The 24930-nt window shown below is 44.9% G+C and overlaps 1 protein-coding gene across 1 annotated transcript in view; it reads right to left on the reverse strand.

Moving 5' to 3' along the window:
- tmem276b (transmembrane protein 276b) overlaps positions 1–24930 on the reverse strand; it is an 86052-nt gene that overhangs the window by 34855 nt on the left and 26267 nt on the right. The window contains exon 2 of the mRNA XM_038807325.1: positions 17491–17604. Within this exon, the coding sequence (XP_038663253.1) occupies positions 17491–17604 (114 nt within the window). The remainder of the gene's footprint in view (positions 1–17490; positions 17605–24930) is intronic.

Here is a 24930-nt window from a genome sequence, read left to right on the forward strand (position 1 = left end):
TTCCATTCACCTGAAGAAGGAGCCGTGCTCCGAAAGCTCATGTTTGAAACAAACCTGTTGGACTTTAACCTGGTGTTGTAAGACTTCTTACTGTGCTCACCCCAGTCCAACGCCGGCATCTCCACATCTTTCTGCTGTGGCTGCCCTGTGGTAGTATTGCCCCCCATACTTCTATTTCTTTGAGGACCTTTTTGCGGATCTTGGAATCTTCCCCCTGCCCCATCAGACAAACGCCATGATCATTTTGTCAACCGTATTAAAGAAGGACTCATCTGAGGAAGGAGCTGTGCTCCGAAAGCTAGTGATTCAAAACAAACCTGTTGGACTCTAACCCTGGTATTATAAGACTTCTTACTGTGCTCACCCCAGTCCAACACCGGCACCTCCACATCATTGTATTTTAAGGAATTGGTCAGTTAGCTGCTAAAGTGGGGGATGGAAGCAATGGGGGTGGGGGGTTATTGGTTTATTATTTTCATTCTTTTGGTTATTGTTGTTGTTTCGATATTTTGTATATATTTGGTATAAAACGATAAAGGTTTAATTTAATAAAAATATTTTTAAAACACTCACAGGACAGGTACAGCATGGAGTTAGTTACAGAGTAAAGCTCCCTTTCCACTGTCCCATCAGACACTCCCAGGACAGGTACAGCACAGGGTTAGATACAGACTAAAGCTCCTTCTATAAAGCTCCCTCTACACTGTCCCCATCAAACGCTTCCAGGACAGGTACAGCATGGGGTGAGATACAGAGTAAAGCTCCCTCTACACTGTCCCCATCAAACACTCCCAGGACAGGTACAGCATGGGGTTAGTTAGAGTAAAGCTCCCTCTACACTGTCCCCATCAAATACATCCCTGTCTCTGCAGCCCCTGTCTTTCTAGATGGTACAGTTCATGGGTCTGGAAGATGCTGTCTAAGGAGCCTTGGTGAGTTCCTGCCGTGTACTTTGTGGACATTTCACATGGCTGTTACTATGCATCGATGGTGAAGGGAGTGAAGGTTTGTGGATATGATGCCAATCAAGCGGGCTGTTTTGTCCTGGATGGTGTCGGGTTTCTTGGGTGTTGTTGGAGCTGCGCTCATCCAGGCAAGGGATGAGTCCATCACACTCCTGTCTTGTGGACAGCCTTTATCCAGAAGATATAGGACTAGGCTGACTAATCTTTCCTTATAAGACCACCCACCCATTCCAGCTAGTAGTCTGGTAAATCTTCTCTGAACTGCTTCCAATGCATTTGCATCCTTCCTTAAACAAGGAGACCAATAAGGTACTCCAGATGTGGTCTCACCAATGCCCTTTATAACTGAAACATAACCTCCCTATCCTTGTATTTAATTCCCTTCTCAATAAACAATAACATACTATCAGTTGTCCTAATTACTTGCTGTACCTGAGTACTAACCTTTTGTGATTCATGTACTAGGGCACCCGATCCCTCTGCATCTCAGAGTTCTGCAATCTCTCACCATTTGGATAATATTCTTCTTTTTAATTCTTCCTGCCAAAATGGACAATTTCACATTTTTGCACATTATCCTCCATTTGCCAGATTTTTGCCCACTAACCTGTCCCTTTGTAGCCACCTTGCGTCTTCTTCACAGCTTACTTTCCTATCTATCTTTGGGTCATCAGCAAATTTAAAAACCATATTTTCAGTCCCTTCATCTAAGCCATTTATATAAATTATAAAAAGTTGATGCCTCAGCACCTGTTTCAAACTACCTATTACATCTTGCCAACCAGAAAAAGAACCATTTATGCCTATCCTGTTTCCTGTTAGCCAGCCAATCTTCTACCTATGTCACCCTCTATACCATGAGTTTTTATTTTATGATAACCTTTGATGTGGTGTCTTATCAAATGCTTTCTGGAAATCTAAGTACAGTACATCCCCCAGTTCCCCTTTATCTGCAGCATATCTGGAATTCTTCAAAGAACTCCAATAAATTCAGGGCAGCATGGTGGCACAGTTTGTACTGCTGCCTTACGGCGCCGAGGACCCGGGTTCGATCCCAGCCCTGGGTCACTGTCTTTGTGGAGTTTGCACGTTCTCACGTGTCTGTGTGGGTCTCACCCCCACAACCCAAAAAGATGTGCAGGGGGGGTAGGTGGATTGACCACTCTAAATTGCCCATAATTGGAAAAAAAGAATTGGGTACTCTAAATTTATTTTAAAAAAGAACTCCAATAAATTTGTTAAACACGATTTCCCTTTCACAAAACCATGTTGACTCTGCCTGAGTAGTCTGAACTTATCCAAGTGCCCTGCTATAAAATCTTTGAAAATAGTTTCGAACATTTCCCTATGACAGATGTTAAGCTAACCAGCCTGTGGTTTCCGGTTCCTAACTCCCTCCCTTTCTTGAATTAAATAGTTACATTCACTATTTGGATCTAGTTGAAGATTCCAATAAAATCTTCCCCGAATCTAGGGAATTTTGGAAAATTAAAACAAATCCATTAACTATTTCACTAGTTTCATGGGAGTATCCCTTTAAGAAAGGTTTTTGTCTTATCACATGGCTTCAGTGGTGTCATAGTGTGGGTGGAGCTGGGCTGTGGCTCTGTGAGCTGTTTTAGTTTCATTTTCAGTTTGACCGCTGTGGACTCAAGGAGTGTTCCCTGTCTTTCTATATTTTCATTTTTAAAACTTTCAAAAGTAAACAGGTTGGGAATACCTACTTTGGTAACTTAAAGGATATATTCAGGGAAAGCCAGTCTTATTCAAGTGAGAATGCAGAGTGCTGGGCCACGCCCTTGAATAGGGGTTTTTGGTTTTGTGGATTTTGTTTTTGAATTGGAACAGTTCAGGGGAATTCTGTAAGTGTTATACATAGATTACTGTAGCTGGGTGGTGCCTTTATGTTTGTAATTGATAAGAATTCTTGCTGTGTGTTTATATGTTAACTAAGTTCTTGGAATAAAGCTTGTTGTGATTAAAGTGTCTGGGAAGGCTGATGAATCACACCTGAAGGGAAGCCTCATGTGTTCATCCTAGCAAAATTCAACATAAAGGTTCTCGGTCAGGTGAACTCCATAATACACTTTGGAGTTTCTAAGCCCTGGCCCGTAACAAAATTGGGGGCTCATCAGGGATAAAAGTCTATCTTTCATGATTGGGGTTGGCTTAGTGAACTTATAGACAGTGAGGAGTGAGCATATTTGTGTTTGTTTTTCAGGTGCTGTATTCAAGTTTAAGTAGGGAGTGTGTTGTGGACAATGGCCCTTCAGAGGCTCAGAAGTTTTTGGGGGTGGAGAAGGTCACAAGCAGTACCTTACAAACGGAGACTAAAAAACGGCTTTTAGATTTGGCAAAAACATTACAGTTAACATGGCCTGACAAAGAACGGAAAGACGAGTTAATTGCGGCGGTAGCTGAGCATTTAAACTTGCCTCAGACACTGTCAGAATCACTGGAACTGGCAAGAATTAAATTACAAATGAAACAGCTTGAACATGAAAAAAAATTAAAGCTGCTTGAATTACAGATCAGGGCATAAGCAAAGGAGAGAGAGGAAAAGGAAAAATAAAGAATTGCCCTAGCAGGCCAAATGAAAAGTGAACGTCAGTTAAAATTGGCGGAGGGAAAGAGAAAAGTACAGTCTGAGGATAGTGATGAGGATAGTGAGAAAGAGCAAGAGCTTCATAGTTGAAGGCTTGGTGGCGATCTATTTAAATATATCCAAGCATTGCCAAGGTTTGATGTGAAGGATGTAGAAGCCTTTTTCATTTCATTTGAGAAGGTGGCTAATCAAATGAAATGAACACAGGACATGTGGGTATTACTGATTCAAATAAAGTTGGTAGGTAGAGCAAGTGAAGTGTTTGCATCACTATCAGAGGAGGTAAATGGGACGTATGAGGAGGTGAAAAAATCCATCTTAGGTGCATATGAACTAGTGCCTGAAGCCTACAGACAAAGGTTTAGAAATTTAAGGAAAGAACATGGTCAAACACATGGAGTTTGAAAGGATCGGAGTAATTTTGATAGGTGGATAAGGGCTTTGAAAATAGACCAAATCTATGAAGCTCTCAGAGAAATTATAATTTTGGAGGAGTTTAAAAATTCAATTCCTGATGTAGTGGGAACTCATGTGGAAGAGCAGAGGGTTAAAACTGTGAGATTAGCAGCAGAAATGGCAGATGATTATAAATTAGTTCATAAATCAGTTTGGTTTCCGACATCAGTTTCAGCCTGAGAGGGATAGAAACTGGGGAAAAGAAAAATACTCAGGTGGTAAAGGTAAAGGTGATGTCATGGGAGATAATAAGGAGAGTGTACCTCAGATTAAAAAAGAAATCCAGGAGGGTGGAAGAGAAATGATAAGTTTCAGATTTTTTTACTGTAATAAACTAGGCCATGTAAAGTCACAGTGTTGGTGGTTGAAGAAAGTCACTGGGAAGGCTGATGTGATAAAACAGGATAAGTCAGTGGGGTTTGTTAAAGTGGTAAAGGAAAGCCTAAGTGAAGCGAAGGAGGTGCAAATGAATGTACAACCTGATCAAGAGGTGATTGATCAGAAGGTGCCAGATCTCTTTAAAGAATTTACTTGTGTGGGTAAAGTTTACTCATGTGTATCAGGAGGAGCAGGTAAAGAAGTCAAAACATTAAGAGATACGGGAGCTAGTCAATCCTTGATGGTAAGAGATGAGGAGTTGTGCAGTTTGGGAGGAATATTGCCAGAAAAGGTGATCATATATGGAATTCAGGATGAGAAGAGTAGTGTTCAATTATATAAGGTGAGGTTGGAAAGTCCAGTGAAGAGGGTGAAGTTGTAGTTGAAGTAATAGAGAAACTATCTTGTTCAGGAATACAGTTTATCAAGGGTAATGATATAGCTGGATCGCAGGTGGGAGTGATGCCTACTGTGGTAGATAAGCCAGTGGAAACTCAAACAACTGAATTGTTGAAAGACGAATATCCTAGGATTTTTCCTGATTGTGTAGTAACAAGGTCGCAAAGTCATATTTATTTATTTATTTATAGAGGAGAAATCAAAGAGTGAAAATAAAGTTGAAGTTCAATAATCAGAAACGATTTTTGATCAGATAGTTGGAAAAGAACAAGAACAAGTGGAGGATGAGGTGGATATTTTTAGTTCCGAAAAGCTGGTAGAGTGACAACAGAAAGATATCAAAATAAAACGGATGTACCAGAAATTAGACACAGAAGGGGAATCTGAGTGTATAGCAGAATGTTATTACCTTAAAAATGATGTCTTAATAAGAAAATGGAGACCTTTATATATGCAGGCGGATGAAAAGGGGGCAGAAGTTCAACAAGTGGTATTGCCGGTAGGGTACAGAAAGAAAGTGTTGCGAGTGGGACATGACGTACCAGTGGGAGGTCATTTGGGAATAAGGAAAACTCAAGCAAAAATACAAAAACATTTTTAGTGGCCTGGACTACATAAAGATGTAGTTACATTTTGTCGATCATGTCACACATGTCAAGTGATAGAGAAACTTCAAGTAGCCTTAATACCCATTGAGGGCGCTGGTGATAAAACCAGCGGCCTTAATACCCATTCCAGCATTTGAGGAAGGGTCCTAATTGATTGCGCAGGACCGCTTCCTAAAACAAAAAGTGGGAATCAATATCTTTTGACTATAATGGATGTGTCTACTAGGTTTCCAGAGGCCATTCCGGTGTGCAATATTACAGCTAAAAAGATTGTGGAGGAGTTACTTAAATTTTTTACTAGATATGGACTATTCATAGAAATACAATCGGATCAAGGATCAAATTTTACCTCAAGGTTATTCAAGGAGGTTATGGATAGCTTAGGAGTAAAACAATTGAAATCAACTGTGTACCATCCAGAATCGCAGGGAGCGTTAGAACAGTGGCATCAGACATTAAAACAATGTTGAGGGCTTATTGTCAAGGTTATCCGGAAGATTGGGATAAAGGAATTCCATTCATACTGTTTGCAATTAGGGATGCACCTAATGAGTCAACCAAATTCAGTGTTTCGAACTAATTTTTAGTCATGAGGTAAGAGGACCACTTAAATTGATTAAGCAGAAATTGATGAGTGAGCAGTCTGAAACTGCATTATTGGATTACGTGTCAAATTTAAGGGAACCATTAAATTGAGTAATAAATAAAAGCAAATTACTGCTGATGCTGGAATCTGAAACCGAAGAGAAAATGCTGGAAAATCTCAGCAGGTCTGGCAGCATCTGTAGGGAGAGAAAAGAGCTAACGTTTCGAGTCCAGATGACCCTTTGTCAAAGCTGTCAATTGTCAAAGATTAAATAGAGCAGGGGAATTGACTAGACAGCATTTAAAAGTTGCACAGCATGTGATGAAACAGGTAGCGGACAAGAAAGCCAAAGTGCATAGTTTTGTCAGTGAAGATAAAGTTTTAGTATTGTTACCAGTGGTAGGTGAACCTTTAAAAGCAAGGTTTTATGGATCTTATCAGATTGAAAGGAAAGTGAGTGAGGTGAATTATTTGGTAAGAATGCCAGAAAGAAGGAAGACTCACCAAGTGGTGTCATGTGAATATGCTTAAAAGTTATTTTGAAAGGACAGGAGAGCAAAAGGAGGAGGTTTCAATGACTCTAACTCAAAGTGAAGAACCAAATTCAGATGACTTTGAATTTGACGTTCCTCAAATTAAAGGGGTTATTGGGTTACAGGGATAGGGTGGAAGTGAGGGCCTAAGTGGGTCGGTGCAGACTCGATGGGCCGAATGGCCTCCTTCTGCACTGTATGTTCTACTTTCTAAATTGGAAAACAAGGATGTTATTAAAAATTGGGGTAAATTATTGAGTTACCTTCCAGAGGAAAACCGAACTGACCTGAAAGAGTTATTAATATCACATGGGCATGTTTGTGGAAATAAGTTGGGAAGTACTAAAATGGTTATACATGATGTAGATGTGGGAAGTGCTGTTCCAATTAAACAACATCCATATAGACTTAACCCTCTAAAATTGGCACAGGTTCAAAAAGAAATTGAATGTCTGCTTAAAAATTGCATATTTGTGCGGTGTACATAGATCATTGGATGATTTTTAGTCAAATATGGAAAGAACATTTGAAGCATCTGATGGAGTTATTCGATCGACTTCAGGAGGAGGGTTTGGTGGTAAACCTAGCCAAAAGTGAGTTTGGAAAAGCCCAAGTCACATTCCTTGGCCATACAACAGGACAGAGTCGAATGGTCCCACGGGATGTGAAAACAAAAGTTATCTGGGAGTTTCCAATACCCGCGACACAAAAGGAAATAATGAGATTTCTCGGCCTGAGTGGTTATTACCGTAAATTTGTGCTGAATTTTAGCAGCATGATTGCTTCACTGACAGACTTGCTGAAGAAGCGTAGCAAATTTCTGTGGACGGCGGAGTGTCAACAGGCATTTGACGGCCTGAAGGCTGTGTTAACCACTGTTCTCATGTTGGCCACCCCAAATTATACAAAACTATTCAAGGTGGCTGTCGATGGCGTAGGTGCTGCACTCTTGCAAGAAGACGATAGAGGAATAGAACGGCTTATTAACAATTATATATACTGATCATAATCCATTGACATTTTTGGAGAAATTCAAGAATAAAAATGCCAAACTGTTTCAATGGAGTTTATTATTACAGCCATTTAATTTAAAACTTATACAGGACGAGAAAACATGATAGTTGAAGCTTTGTCACAAATGTGATGAAGAGAAGCAGGTTCAATGGTGGAAGACAAAGAACTAAAATGGACTCTATTATTGGAAATGTTTGCCTGTTTTAATGTTTTAAAATGTATGTATATTGTAAGTGTTAGGAATGGGCAAGTGAAAAGGTGAAAAATTAAATTATCTTTGAAGTTGATGGTTTATTTTTTTTCTTGGGGGGGATATCATGGGAGTGTCCCTTTTTTATGGGAGTGTCCCTTTAAGAAAGGTTTTTGTCTTATCACATGGCTTCAGTGATGTCATTTTGTGGGTGGAGCTGGGCTGTGGCTCTGTGAGCTGTTTTGGTTTCATTTTCAGTTTGACTGTTGTGGACTCAAGGAGAAAGAAGTGTTCCCAGTTCTTCCACATTTTCATTTTAAAAACTGTTCCAGAAGTAAACAGGCTGTGGATACGTGCTTTGGTAACGTAAAAGATATATTCAGGGAAAACCAGTCCCATTCAAGTGAGAATGCAGAGTGCTGTGCCACACCCTTGAACAGGGTTTTTTGGTTTAGTGGATTTTGTTTTTGAATTGGAACAGTTAAGGGGGGATTCATTAACTGTTATACATAGATTATTGTGGCTGGGTAGTGTCTTTGTGTTATGGGCCTGGTTTCGAGAAAGCCAAAGTGTATCGTGGAATTCACCTGACCTACAACTTTTAATAGATTGTGGTCTGAGGAGCACATGGCCCACTCTACAGGTGTGGTACAGCAGAAATGGAAAAGTATTTTTAAAGCAAAACAATGTTTATTCTATGAACTCAAGTTAACCTTTTTAAAACATAGTGAACATCTTAGCAACCATCAATTCAAATACAACCCCCAAAGACTACAACACTAAGTAATCCTTCAAGCTTTCCTTTTAACATCCATAAGACTTAAAAACTAACTTTTAACAAAAGCACATCAGGTTAAAGTCACTACTGAGAGCAGTTATTTGTTTCAAATCACTAAAGGATCGATTTACAGTTTTTAGATTACAGAGAGACTCATACACCTTCTGGCTGTGGCTGTAGCTATCCAGCCCTGAAAACGAAACTAAAACACACCCTGCAGCAAACAGCTGAAAACGAAAGTAAAAAGCTGACAGACAGCCCAGCTCCACCCACACTCTGACATCACTGCAGTAATAAACACCCATTTCTTAAAGGTACACTCACTACAGATATTTATATAAACACGCATTTATAAACACCTATTTCTTAAAGGAACTCTCACATGACACTTTGTAATGATTTTTTTTTTATAAATTTAGATTACCCAATTATTTTTTCCAATTAAGGGGCAATTTAGCGTGGCCAATCCACCTACTCTGCACATCTTTGGGTTGTGGGGGCGAAACCCACGCAGACACGGGGAGAATGTACAAACTCCACACAGACAGTGACCCAGAGCCGGGATCGAACCTGGGACCTCAGCGCCGTGAGGCGGTTGTGCTAACCACTAGGCCACCGTGCTGCCCTTGTTTGTAATGATAAGTTTATATATATATATATATATAGAGCAAAGAAAACAAAGAACAATATAGCACAGGAACAGGCTCTTCGCCCCTCTAAGCCTGTGCCGATCATATGTCCTACCTAGACCAACCGACTGTATCCTTCTATACTCTTTCTGTTCATGTGCCTATCCAGAAGTCTCAAGGTCGCTAATGTAGCTGCCTCAACCACCTCACTTGGCATCGCATTCCAGGCCACCACCACCCTCTGTGTAAAAAACCTCTCCTGCATATCTCCACTGAACATTTCCCCCCTCACCCTGAACTTGTGCCCCCTTGCAATCATCATTTTTGGCCTGTGAAAAAGCCTCCAACTGTTCACCCTATCTATTCCCCTAATAATGTTATAAACTTCTATCAGGTCGCCCTTCAGCCTCCATCTCTCTAGGGAGAACAATTACAGTTTATTCAATCTCTTATAGCTAATACCCTCCATACCAGGAAACATCCTGGTAAACCTTTTCTGTACTCTCTCCAAAGCCTCAATGTCCTTCTGGTAGTGTGGTGACCAGAACTGGACACAGTATTCCAAATGTGGCCGAACCAACGTTCTTTATAACTGTAACATAATTTTCGAGCTTTTATGCTTGATACTCTGTCCTATGAAGGCAAACATGCCAGATGCTTTCTTTACCAACATTTCCACCTGTGCTGCCAATTTTCAGGATCTGTGGACCTGCACGCCCAGATCTCTGTGTGTCTCTATGCTCTTGATGGTTCTTGATGTTAACTAAGTTCTTAGAATAAAGCTTGTTTTGATTAAAGTGACTGGGAAAACTGCTGAATCACACCTGAAGTGAAGGCTCTTGTGCTCATCCTAGCCAAATTCAACATAAAGGTTGTAAGTCAGGTGGACATTATAATACACTTTGGAGTTTCGAAGCCCTGGCCCATCACACTAGCCACTTATTTTAAGGTCCTAGGATGATGCCCATTAGGACCAGGGACCTGTCAGCCCGTAGCTCCAACAATCTGCTCAATATCACTTCCCTGGTGATTGTAATTTTCCTGAGTTCCTCCATCCCTTCTATTTACAGGTTTTCTTGGGATGTTAATTGTATTCTCTATGGAGAAGACTGCCATAAAATAACTGTTCAGTTAATCCATTATCAATTCCCCAGACACACTTTTTTTTATAGGAACAGCACTCACATTGTTAACTCTTTTCTTCTTTAAATGTCTGTGGAAACTCTTACTTTCTGTCTTTCGATATTTCTATCAAGTTTTGTCTCATACTCTACTTCTTGCTTCATCAACAATCTTTATGGTCATTCTTTGCTGTTTTTTATATTCTGTCCAATCGCAATTACACATTTTTTCTATATACTATCTTCAACTTTTCCAGTTAATCAGGGATGCTGGGTCTTCCTCTTTCTTGTTGAAATGTATCTATTCTGTGTATTCTGAAACATCCCGTTCAATGTCTGTCACTGTATCTCTGTTGACCTCTTTCTTTGCCTAATTTGCCAGTTTACCGTTGCTAGCTCTGCTTTCATGCCCTGCATAATTGCCAATATTTAAGTTTAAAATGCTAATCTTAGACCCATTCTTCTCTCCCTCAAACTGAATGTAAACCTCAATCATATGATCACCGCTAGAGTGCCTTCGCTGTGAGGTCATTAATGAATCCTATCTCATTGCACAATCCCAGATTTAGAGTGGTTTGCTCTCTGGTTACACCAGAACCTACTGTTCTCAGAAACTGTCCCAAAAACCATTCTACGCCTACCTTTGTGTGGTGAATGTAACTTAGTAATTCACACTGTATTTACCAATACCACTGTAAGCGCAGTAGCGTTATCCGACCACTAGGGGGAGTAGCTCTGGGAATGCTCAGGAGTTTGTACAGGGCTCCACCCTTGGCTCCGCCCATGACCCCTCCCCCTGGACTGCTGTATAAATACCCTTGTCCAGAGCCAGCCTGCAGTTCATCGAGAGTTCAACGGGTAACAGGCTGGCTCTGCAGTAAGTAGATTAAAATCACTGTTCATATCTTAAAGCACGTGTCTAGTGAATTGATGGTTCCATCACTTTGCACATCTGATTTTTTTTCCAGTTTATTTGTACGTCAAATCCTCCACCCCAATTATCGCCGTACCTTTCTGACAAACTTCCATTGTTCCTTTTATTAAAAAAGATATTTATTCCAAACAGACACAACAACAACTAAACACACAGTCCATCAAAGCATAGTCAATAGTTTGTATAGTTTTTCCCCCTTTAGGCCTTACTTTTGCCCTCACCCTCCCACCCCGATGAACAGCTCCTCAAATAAAGTCATGAACGGCCTCCACTGCACCGCGAATCCCTCTTCAAATGCCCTCAACTTGAACTTAATCTTCTCCAGCCTGAGAAAGTCGTACCAGCCCCCAGCCAGTCTGCCATCCCGGCAACGTATCCGACCTCCAATTCGACAGCATCCTTCGCCGGACAATCAGAGAGACAAAGGCCACAACTTCGGCCCCCTTTCCCTACAGCAGCTCCAGCTCCTCCAAAACCCCAAAGATTGTCACCGTAGTGTCCGGCCTAAGCTCAGCCCTCACTATCCTTGATAACGCCCTGACACCGCCTCCCAAAAGCTCTCCAGCTTCTCGCTATCCCAGAACTGTGGGAAGGATTCGTCGGCCCCCGCCCGCACTTCTCACACCCATCAGTCACTCCCTGGAAAAACCGACTTATTCTTGCCCGACTCATGTGTACCCTGTGCACTACCTTGAACTGAATCAAGCTTATCCTCGCGCAGGAGGAGGTTGAGTTCACTCACTGCATCGCCTCACACTAGAGTCCCTAACCTATTTCCCCCTCCAACTCCTCCTCCAATTTACGCTTTATCCTCACCATTTGTGCCTGGCCCTGCTCCCCCTACACCCATGTATGTCCCCAATCCTACCCTTCCCCAAATCGTGAGGGAGCAGCAGTTGCTCCAACAGCATGGAGGAGCGTCTGCCACGCCTTTCAAGCAAAGTCCCGGACCTGCATATACCTAAACTCACTGCCCCTCGGCAGCTCAAACCTCTCCCGCAACTTGTCCATCCCCACAAACTTCCCCTCCGAAAATATATCCCGAACCCGGTCCAGCCCCGCCTCCCTCCACTTCCCAACGATCCCATCCCACCCCTCTGGCTTAAACCTGTGGTTCCAACTTATCCTATTTGAAATGCCTCCTTATCTGGTTCCATATCCTGATCGTTGACTGCACCACCAGACTCCCCATATACTTCCCTGGGGCTAACAGCAACGGAGCCATCACCAGCGGCCTCAGGCGTGAACCCCTCCAGGACTCATTCTCCAACCTATCCCATGCTGCCCCAAACCCCCCACCCTCCCAACCAATGCCTCACCTTCTCAGCCTGGTAACAATACATTAGGTTCAAGAGCACCAACCCCACTTTCTGTCTCTGCCTCTCAAGTGCCCGCTTCACCCTCTTTAACTTTCCACCCATATAAACTGATATCAATGCCTCCACCCTCTGGAAGAAGGCCTTAGGGAGAAAGAACGGGAGGGTTGGAAAGACAAACAGGAACCTTGGCAGCTCATTTTTACCACCTGCACCTTCTCTGCCAATGGTAAGTGCAAAGCATCCCATCTCTTGATATGCCCCTTAACCTCCCCCACTAATGCTGTCAAGTTCCATCTGTGCATCGTGGCCCACTCATGCGTCATTTGAATCCCAAATACCTAAACCGCTCTCTTGCCACCTTAAACAGTAACACCCCCAAATTTACCCCGCCGCATTCACAGGGAACACCTCAGTCTTCTCTATGTTCAGCTTGTACCCGGAGAAGGCCCCAAACCTCTCCAACAGGCCCATAATTCTGCCCATACTCTCCAGCGGTTCCAACACAAACAACAGCCTCTGCGTACAACAGTCTGCGTACAACACCTGATGCTCCCTGGCCCTCTCACAATCCCTCGCCACTTGCCTGACACCCAAAGGGCCATCGCCAAGGACTCAATTGACAGTGCAAATAAAAATGGTGACAGTGGGCACTCTGCCTCATTCCCCTGTGCAGCCCAAAATACCCTGAACTCGTCTTGTTCGTTCGCACTCTTGCCACCGGGGATACATACAAAAGATGCATCCATGTCACAAACTTTGGCCCAAACCTACCCAAAATTTCAAACAGGTACCTCCACTCTATCCGGTCAACGGCCTTCTCCGTATCCATGGATATAATAACCTCTGCCGCCCGTCCCCCTGACAGAGTCATAACTACATTCAACAGCCTCCTAATGTTGCTGGAGAGCTGCCTACCCTTCCCAAAACCTGTTTGGCCCTCAAAGACCACCTCTGGCACACACCCCTGCAACCGACACAACAATAATAATCTTTATTGTCACAAGTAGGCTTACATTAACACTGCAATGAAGTTACTGTGAAACGCCCCTAGTCACCACACTCTGGCACCTGTTCGGGTACACGGAGGGAGAATTCAGAATGTCAAAATTACCTGACAGTGCGTCTTTCGGGGCTTGAGGGAGGAACCCGGAGCATCCGGAGGAAACCCACACAGACACAGGGAGAACAGGGAGAACATGCAGACTCCGCACAGACAGTGACCTAAGCCGGGAATCGAACCTAGGACCCTGACGATGTGAAGCAATGGTGCTAACCACTATGCTATCGTGTCGCCCCGTGCATGGCAACACCTTCGCCATCTGTGTTCAACAAAGAGATGGGCCAAAAGACCCACACTCCAGTAGGTCCTTCCCCTTCTTCAGGATCAGTGAAATTGTCGCCCGAGACAACGTTGCTGGCAACTCATCCCTCTCCACCACCTCACTAAATATTCCCCACAGATGGACAGTCAAATGTGTCACAAACTGCTTAAAAAACTCTGCCGGAAATCCGTCCTGCCCCGGGGCTTTCCCCGACTGCATTTCCCTAATTCTATCCATCACCCCCTTAGCCCCAACGGCTCCTCCTATGCCTGCCTCTTCCCCTCCTCCAGCAATGGGAACTCCACCCCATTAGAAACCACCCCATATCCCCACCTCTGCCACCAGATCGGCCTTAAACAATTTCTCACATTACCCTCTGAACACATCATTTATCTTTTCTGGCTCTGACACCAACTGTCCCTTCGCCACCCTTACCTGCAAAATCTCCCGAGACGCTGCATGACGTCGCAATTGGTGGGCCAACATATGACTCGCCTTCTCCCCATACTCATACTGCACCCCCTCGCCCTCCACAGCTGCCCCACTGCCTTACCCATTGTCAACCTATCACACTGTCCCTGCAACCTCTTCCTCTCCACCACCAATTCCTTTGTGGGGGTGTCCAGTATCTCCTGTCCACCTCCACTATCTCATCGACCATCTGCCGATGTTCCTCCCTCCTCCTCCTATCTCTATGAGCCTTAAACAAAATATCATCTCAGATCACCGTCTTCAAAGCTTCCCAAAACATGGCCGCCGACATCTCTTCATTTTGATTGGGCTCCACATAATTCCTGATCGCCACTCTCACCTTGTCACAAAACACCTTGTCCGCCAGAAGTCTCAAATCAAACCTCCACCCCGGCCTTTGCACCTGCCCTGAATTAAGCCTCACATCCAGCCAATGTGCGCATGGTTCAAAATCACAATCCCCACATATCCACCCCCACAACTCCCATCAGCACCACCAATTCACCACAAAAAAATCAACTCAAGAGTACATGTGAGAGAAGGAGGAGTACTCCCTTCCTCTCGGGTTCCTGAACTTCCACAGATCCACCATCCCCATTCTATCCATTAACACCATCCACGACCTTCCCATCGTATGGGGATTAACCTGTCCACCTTTTGCACCATCATATCGGTAAAATCTCCTCCCATGATTAGCTGGTGCAAATCCAAGTCTGGAATCACCCCTATTACCCTCTGTATAAACCCCACATCATCCCAGTTAGGCACATAAACATTGACTAAAACTATCTGCGCCTCCTCTAACACCCCACTCACTATCACAAACCTCCCTCCCGGTTCTCGCACCTCCCTGGCCCCCTCAAACCCTGTTTTCTTGCTCAACAAAATAGCCACCCTCCTCAACTTGGAGTCAAACCCCAAGTTAAATATTTGTCCCACCCATCCTTTCCTCAGCCTAACCTGATCATTCACCAGGAAATAATCGCCTGCAAGAAAATCACCTCCGCTCTCAAAGTCTTCAGGTGTGTGTCATGTGAATGTCCCTTTAAGAAAAGTGTGTTTATAAAATAGCTGCAGTGATGTCATTGTGTGGGTGGAGCTGAGATGTGTTACTGACTTTTTACTTTCGCTTTGAGCTGGAAGCTGTTTTTGGCTCTGAGTTTAGTTTCGCTTTCAGTTGGAGAGCTGCATTCAAACCAAGCAGATGTATACGGGTCCCTCTCTCTGTATGTTAAACAAGGTGTTCAGATCACTTGATAATTTAAAAGTGATAACTGTTCTCTGTAGAGAATCCCGCCAACTGTCTTTGTTAAAAAGTATTTTGGCTTATGGATGTTGTTAGGAAAGTTACTAAAGGTTACCTATTGTATCTTTTTGGGAGATTATCAGTGTTGGTAGTTGATAAACTGTTCACTGTGGTTTATAAAGTGTTACCTGAACTCATAGAATAAACATTGTTTTGTTTAAAAATACTTTAGATCTTTGTTGCATCAAACCCGGGACCTCTTGACCGGACCATTTAACCGCGGACATTCCACGTCATAATTCGTACCTGAGGTTTGCTCCTTCACCCCCCCTCTATTGTCCGACATCATCCCCCTTTGGCTCTGCCTTGCCCAATTCCACTGTGAACCTGCCACATCCAAGATGGCCTCCCACCCAGCCCATGACTACACTCATCCTCCAAACCTGCCACGTTGCACTTCCCCCTCTCCTCCCCTCCCTCCCCTTCTCTTCCTCCTCCACAAACCTGGCCACACCTCGCGCCCTCCTCCCCCACCACACTCCCATTCATTAGCATTACTTGTTATAATGTAATAATCTTATAATATTCTTTATTGTCACAAATAAGCTTACATTAACACTGTAATGAAGTTATTGTGAAAAGCCCCCAGTCGCCAGACTGGCGCTTGTTCGGGTACACAGAGGGAGAATTCAGAATGTCCGAATTACCTAACAGCACATCTTTCGGGACGTGTGGGAGGAAACCGGAGCACCCGGAGGAAACCCACGCAGACACTGGGAGAACGTGCAGACTCTGCACAGACAGTGACTCAGCGGGGAATCGAACCTGGGACCCTGGAGCTGTGAAGCAACAGTGCTAATCACTGTGCTACCATGCAGCTAGCATGGTGACTCCCTCCCTCTCTCCCTCTCCCTCCCCCCACCAACCCCACCTTAGCCTGTGCAGCAGGCCCCCAACCACCCAGAATAATGACACACCCTTACACAAAAACATCAGAATTCATAAATAACTTCCTCCAAAGAAACAAAAGGTGGGATGGGGGGAACGATCGCTATCTACACTGTAGCTTACCAAGGCTCCTTACACAGCGGCTTCCAAACCCACGACCACTATTATCCAGACTCCAACCCTTACAGCACTGTGAGATTATCTTCAGCACATATACGGCAGAGTTCAAAAAGGCAACTTGCCACCACCTTCCTCGAAGAAACTAGGGATAAGAAGAAATGCTGGCTGAGTCAACTATGCCCACGTCCTGTGAATTAATCCAGTTAAAATTCCTCTCCTTATTCTTCCCCCCCCCCCCCCCCCCTCCACCCTTCCTTCACCCCAAACTCTTCCCCCACCTCCATTCAGGCCCTTACACTTCTGTACCCCGGTCCATCTAAGCCCTTCCTCAAACTATTCCCTTCTCCCTACCTCAAACACTGCCTGTTCTCCCACTCATTTACTCCAAGTCGCTCCGAGGCTCGGTCAATGGTCATCAACTGAGGGTCAACTCCTCCAACTCTGCGACACAGTTCAGTGCTCCTTGCAAAATCACAGAATGATTTACAACAGACAGTGGCCATTCAGCCCATAGTGTCCCTGCCGGCTCTCCGAATAAGCAATGCACCCTGCTTCCCCCCCCTAAACCTGCACATTCTTCCTTTTCAGTTAATAATCCAAATTACAAGGAGTGCCTCAATTGAAGCTGTCTCTGTCACCATCACGAATACACAGAGGCTAAGTTTCAGTTAGTCTGATGGCTAATTCTTGGTGATCTATCTTGCTCTGTGGCTCAATTACTGTTATTCTGAAGTTCAGCCCCTGTTGTATTTTATTTTGGCCTAGTATCTCTGAGCTTCAGTCCCTGTTAATTTATTACTCTGACCTTTAGTCTGCAGCACTCTATTACTCCAAAGCTCAGAGCGGGCCCTTTTTTCCCAGTACTTACGTAAAGCGTGCCACTCATCCTGCCGGATGGTCATGGTTAGGTTAACTGGAAGGTTCCGTGGCACTGTAGAAGAGGAGTAGTGATACTTCACGGGAATACAGCGCTGTACGATTCCTGCAACACAAGCACATCATTTCAGATATGACGCTGGTGAACAGCCTCCAACAGAATTGTATAAAACACTGGTGAGTCCACAACTGGAATATTGTGTGCAGATCCGGTCACCACATTACAGGAAGGACATTATTGTTCTGAAGAGAGTGTAGAGGAGGTTTCCAAGAATGTTGCCAGGACTAGAAAAGTGTAGCTATCAGGAGAGATTGGATAGAACATAGAAGATAGAACAGTACAGCACAGAACAGGCCCTTCGGCCCTCGATGTTGTGCCGAGCCATGATCACCCTACTCAAACCCACGTATCCACCCTATACCCGTAACCCAACAACCCCCCCCTTAACCTTACCCCCCTTAACCTTACCTTTTTAGGACACTACGGGTAATTTAGCATGGCCAATCCACCTAACCCGCACATCTTTGGACTGTGGGAGGAAACCGGAGCACCTGGAGGAAACCCACGCACACACGGGGAGGACGTGCAGACTCCACACAGACAGTGACCCAGCCGGGAATCGAACCTGGGACCCTGGAGCTGTGAAGCATTTATGCTAACCACCATGCTACCGTGTTGCCCCTTAGGTTGGGGTTATCTTCCTTGGAACAACAAAGGCTGAGGGGTGACTTAATTGAAGTGTACATAATTATAAGGGCAAGAGATAGAGTGGACAGGATCAAATTGTTTCCCTTGGTGGAGAATTCTAGAACCAGGGGACAGAGATTCAAGAAGGTGCAGAAGGGACGTGAGGAAGAACCTTTTTACACAGAGGGTAGTGGGAGTCTGGAATTTGCTGCCTGAGTTGGTGGTGGGGCACAGACTCTTTCAAACAGTACCTGGATCTGTAACTTGAAAGCTGTAAGCTTTAGAGCTACGGACCAGGGCAGGAAGGTGATTAACCCTTAGGCTGGCATGGACAAGGTGAGTCGAATGGTCTCCTTCTGTGCTGTAACCTTTCTATGATTCTATAACGTTGCACAGATTCTTACTCACATTGCCACCCATCTCAGACTGAGAGAGGACAAGAACAAAGCCACACTCCTGACGCATTGTCCCAGTGGTAAAATACTCATACAGCTCTCAGCACCTCAGGCACGGTTTTAGTCAAATATATTGAAACAGCCAGGTGCCCACACTGCTGCAGTATGGCGGTGGACTAAAATGGCATCCTAAGCAGGATTTCGGGACATGCATCACTGCTTTCGTCTGCCTCTTTCTGCATATCCCAATCTGACCTCCTTTCCAAGGAAGTTGCTGGTGGTCGCTAACTGCCATTGAATACCACATTAGATAGTGAACTTTACTCAAGCTCCAGCTTGGATAGAGTGACAGAATGCAGGCTTGATACTGGCACCTCTAGCAGTCGGACTGGAGCCACAGACCCAATTGGTAATTATTATACAAGCGTCACCGTCCAGGAAACTCTGGCTGCTGCACATTTCACAATGGGCCTGGGATCACCATTCACTATTTATCTCAGCATTCACGCTTGCCTCCCCATTTCTACAATAGCTTCAGGGTTCTTAGTGCCAGATGTTTCCAGAACAAATATCAAAGAACCCAGCTCAGGTTCCAGATTATAAGTATAAGAGAGATTTAAAAAAAACAACCCTAACACCGTACCATCCTTCTTCGACGTGTTAAATGAAGAGCAAAGATCTACACTTATTCATTCAACATTCATCGCTCATCCACTGCACAGGATTCAGATCACACTACACAAGTGCTTCAAACACAGGTATGCCACGGGGTTAGACACAGAGTAAAGCTCCCTCTACACCAGGGGTGGGCAAACTTTTCCGTGCAAGGGCCACATTCAGAAATTCACAATTCACAAAGGGCCGCATATTATATTAAGTAAAATAATTACTTCACCCGGTTATGATTCTGGGCGCCTCATATAGAACATAGAACAGTACAGCACAGAACAGGCCCTTCGGCCCTCGACGTTGTGCCGAGCAATGATCACCCTACTCAAGTCAACGTATCCACCCTATACCAGTAAGTAACCCAACAGCCCCCCCCCCATTAACCTTTAAAAAAAAATTTTTTTTTAAAATAAAAAAGAATTTTTAAAAAAGAATTTTTTTTTTTTTAATGACTTGGTGGGCCGCAGAAATACCTTTGGCGGGCCGCATGCGGCCGGCGGGCCGTAGTTTGCCCACCCCTGCTCTACACTGTCCCCCATCAAACACTCCCAGGACAGGTACAGCACGGGGTTAGATACAGAGCAAAGCTCCCTCCACTCTGTCCCCATCAAACACTCCCAGGACAGGTACAGCACGTGGTTAAGTACAGAGTAAAACTCCCTCCACACTGTCCCTATCATACACTCCCTGGATAGGTACAGCACAGGGTTACAGACAGAGTAAAGCTCCCTCTACACTGTCCCAATAAATACTCCCAGGACAGGTACAGCACAGGGTTAGATACAGTGTAAAGCTCTCTCTACACTTTCCCCATCATACACTCCCAGGACGGGTACAGCACAGGGTTAGATACAGAGTAAAGCTCCCTCTACACTGTCCCTATTAAACCCTCCCAGGACAGGTACAGCACAGGGTTAGATACAGAGTAAAGCTCCCTCTGCACCCTCCCATCAAACACTCCCAGGACAGGTACAGCACAGGGTTAGACACAGAGTAAAGCTCCCTCTACACTGTCCCCATCATACACTCCCAGGACAGGTACAGCATGGGGTTAGATACAGAGTAAAGCTCCCTCTGCACTCTCCCCATCAAACACTCCCAGGATAGGTACATCACGGGGTTAGATACAGAGTAAAGCTCCCTCAACACTGTCCCCGTCAAACACCCCCAGGACAGGTACAGCACGGGGTTAGATACACAGTAAAGCTCCCTCTACACTGCCCCATCAAACACTCCCAGGACAGGTACAGCACGGGGTAAGATACAGAGTAAAGCTCCCTCTACACTGTCCCTATTAAATCCTCCCAGGACAGGTACAGCACGGGGTTCGATACAGAGTAAAGCTCCCTCTACACTGTCCCTATTAAACCCTCCCAGGACAGGTACAGCATGGGGTTAGATACAGAGTAAAGCTCCCACTGCACTCTCCCCATCAAACACTCCCAGGACAGGTACAGCACAGGGTTAGATACAGAGTAAAGCTCCCTCTACACTGTCCCTATTAAACCCTCCCAGGACAGGTACAGCACGGGGTTCGATACAGAGTAAAGCTCCCTCTACACTGTCCCTATTAAACCCTCCCAGGACAGGTACAGCACGGGGTTCGATACAGAGTAAAGCTCCCTCTACACTGTCCCTATTAAACCCTCCCAGAACAGGTACAGCATGGGGTTAGATACAGAGTAAAGCTCCCACTGCACTCTCCCCATCAAACCCTCCCAGGACAGGTACAGCACAGGGTTAGATACAGAGTAAAGCTCCCACTGCACCCTCCCCATCAAACACTCCCAGGACAGGTACAGCACCGGGTTAGATACAGAGTAAAGCTCCCTCTACACTGTCCCTTTAAACCCTCCCAGGACAGGTACAGCACCGGGTTAGATACAGAGTAAAGCTCCCTCTACACTGTCCCTTTAAACCCTCCCAGGACAGGTACAGCACAGGGTTAGATACAGAGTAAAGCTCCCTCTACACTCTGCCCATCAAACACTCCCAGGACAGGTACAGCACAGGGTTAGATACAGAGTAAAGCTCCCTCTACAATGTCCCTTTAAACCCTCCCAGGACAGGTACAGCACCGGGTTAGATACAGAGTAAAGCTCCCTCTACACTGTCCCTTTAAACCCTCCCAGGACAGGTACAGCACAGGGTTATGTGGTGATCACAAGTTAACCAGATGCAACACAACTGAGCAACCACTAGAGGGAGCACGGGAGAGCCATATAAATAGATCAGGACAGGAAGTGAGGACACACTTCACTGAGGGCAGAACTTGGAGCAACACATATACACAAGACACTCTTCACAGCAGGCGGGCTGGTAAGCAGGACACACACACAGCAAGCAAAGCTGGTAGTTAGCACTGGAAGGTAGTTCTAGGTCGAGCTCTGGAAACTGAACGAACTCACAATAAAGCATCTTCTCCACATTCGAGACTACGAGCTTTATTAAGACACGAGTAACAACACATGGTACCTAGGAGTGATTTCAGACGCTTATGACAGGACAACTCAGCTGCAGATACAGAAAACAAAAAAACAAAAATGGCATGGAAATCTCAACCAAGAATGGCATGGAGATCTCCTGCTGGACATTCGACTTGGGAAGACATTGCTGATGAGAGGATGTGCCTTGGATACCCACTTCACCTGGAGACGACTGGAAAAGTAAGAAGTGTCTGGGAAAGGTTTAAACAAATGTTCGATTTCGGTATCATAGCATATGATGCAGCAGAAGCCTCAGACGAAATTAAAATAGCAATTCTCATCAAAGGAAATGAAGCTACGAAAGTTTATAATGGATTTAAATACTCAAAAGGTGAAGACAGAAACAGCTTACAAACGGTACTAAACAAATTTGAAGAGTACTGTGAGAAATTTGAACAGCAAGACATACTCAGAGTCCAAACTGCACAGAGACTGAGTGATGCAAAACTTTAAAAATCACGAAAAGAGCAAGAAATCGCGAATGAAAAGTACAGATCAAAAAGAAGAAATGACAAGAATTTCTCACAAAGCCAAAACGCTGAAACCCTGTCCAAATCGGGAAGAGAAAATTACTTACAAGTTTTGGAGAGAGAGTCCCGGTGGGCAAGAAAAATCCCTGAAATCCGCGAAAAACGGCAAAAAATGGCGTTGGAGCACATTTTGCAGTCTCCGGTAAGCAAAGAACTACAAATGGCGTCTGCGCATGCGCCGGAACCGGAAGCCGCGCATGCGCAGTTTAAAAAATATCGCGATGCCGATCGTTATGCGCATGCGCAAGCCGCGCATGCGCACCCAAAAAAAGTTTTGGTCGCGGATCGTTATGCGCATGCGCAAGCCGCGCATGCGCAGTCAAAAAAAGTTTTGGTCGCGGATCGTTATGCGCATGCGCACGCCGCGCATGCGCAATGGAAACAAAACCGCACAGTGAAGGAGGACGGCCGATGTGCGCATGCGCAATGCATTCCTGCGCGTGGCGTCATGACGTCTGAGCATCCCGGCCACGCCCACTTAAAAGGGAAATACCCGAAAATTGAAAACAAGACACTTAAAGTGGTAAACACAAATTTTCTTGCCTCAGAACACAGAAAAACGCCTGAACTTACACCAACAGTTAAAAACAACTTGCACAACACCCTGAAAAAAGCAGTCTGCACCACCCAAAGTGAAGAGAACAAAAAGAATTCCGAAACAACAAAAGATGATTTGTTTTTCGAAGAATACTACTCAGACACAGCTGAGTCAGTCGGATATGCTTCTCACAGCATCAGCGACACGGTCGCAAAGTTCAACACGAATCAACTCGTGGTAGAAGAATCCAACCAGGATGATTTGTTTTTCGAAGAATACTACTCAGACACAGCTGAGTCAGTCGGATATGCTTCTCACAGCATCAGCGACACGGTCGCAAACTTCAACACGAATCAACTCGTGGTAGAAGAAGCCAACGAAGATGAAATGGGTATCAAAGAATACTACTTAGACATGGAGGAGTTATTCGGATATGCTGATCACAGCATCAGCGACACGGTTGCAAAGCTCAACACGAATCTACTCATGGTGGATGAATCCAACACCATGAGGCCATGGCAGCTCGTCGATACATTGGATGACAGCAATACCCAAGACGAAGACGACGCCACACAGAGAGCACAGGAAGACTCCACAGAGCGAGCGATGACAGGCTCCACAGTGCGAGTAATGAAAGACTCCAAAAGGGATGCAAGCAAACACTCCCTGGCGAACACCACGCATGAACAAGACCATGCAGGTAAACCCGCAGTAGCTGAGCAACCGCAAGCAGACTATGACAGTCTACCAAGCTCACAGGAACAAGAAGAAGACAACGTACATCTCACCACTGACACCATGCATGCACAAGACCATGAAGGTCAACCCGCAGTATCTGAGCAACCACAAGCAGACTGTGAAAGTCCAACACGCTCACATGAACAAGAAGAAGACAATGCACCTCTGCCCACTGCATGCGAAGACAGTGACAAGGTGATCACACTCAACGTACAGGATCACAGTGAGACTGACAGTTCTCAGCTTGCCTGTACCGAAGCACAGAGCGAAAACAGTGACAAGGTGCTCGCACTCGACGTACAGGATCACAGTGAGACTGACAGTTCTCAGCTTGTCTGTACAGAAGCACAGAGTCGGGCCACCCAACAGTCCAGAGAGACGATGCCGAAAGAAAACATGCAGATTTTGACTCCAGAAGAGGAGCACCTGGAGTCCAGAGAGACAACGCCGAAAGAAGCCATGCAGATTCTGACTCCAGAAGAGGAGCACCTGGAGTCCAAAGACACCAAACAAAAAGAAACCATGCAGATTTTGACTCCAGAAGAGGAGCACCTGGAGTCCAGTGAGATAACATCAACAGAAATCATGAAGATTTTAACTCCAGAAGAGGAGCGCCGAGAGTCCACAGACACCACGTCAATTGTAATCATGGAGGTATTGACTCCAGAAGAGGAGCGGCAAGAGTCCACAGACACCGCGTCAAATGTAATCGAGAAGACTTTGACTCCGGAAGAGGAGCACAACAAAAGCAAAGATGAGGAATCCAATTCTCCACAAATGATTGAGGTCACCTGCACCGATGCAACATCAGATCATTCGCACCACTCTCGAGACGAAATGCTCAATGACTCAAATTATCCACTCGGGACACTCATAGAGTATAACAAAAAAAACAAAAGTCAAAAGAAACACAGCAAGAACAACAACAACATGAAGCGCGACAAGACCAACAACAATAGCAAGAAGCACAGCAGAAACGAGAACGACAACAGCAAGAATAAAAGCAACATGAAGCGCGACAAGACAAACAACAAAGTCAGGCACAAAGATAGCGACAACACCAAAGACAGAAACGACAAAAACAGCAACACGAACGGCAACGAGAACAACAAAGTCTGGAACAACGACAGTGCCAACACCAAAGACGGAAACGACAAAAACAGCGACAAGTACGGCAACGAAAACAACAAAAACAGGAACGACAGAGACAACAGCAATGAAACAACGACTTGTACACAATGGTACTACTTGGCACATGACGGACAATGCCACAGCGCATGGCAAAACGATGACAAGACCACAAACATGTCATGGGATGACGACGAATCGCATAAACACACGTCTGCTCCAGAACGAGCAAGCACACCAGCATCCAAGGCGGATGAGAC

Source organism: Scyliorhinus canicula, chromosome 9, assembly GCF_902713615.1.
Source record: "Scyliorhinus canicula chromosome 9, sScyCan1.1, whole genome shotgun sequence".
Classification (NCBI taxonomy): Eukaryota; Metazoa; Chordata; class Chondrichthyes; order Carcharhiniformes; family Scyliorhinidae; genus Scyliorhinus; species Scyliorhinus canicula.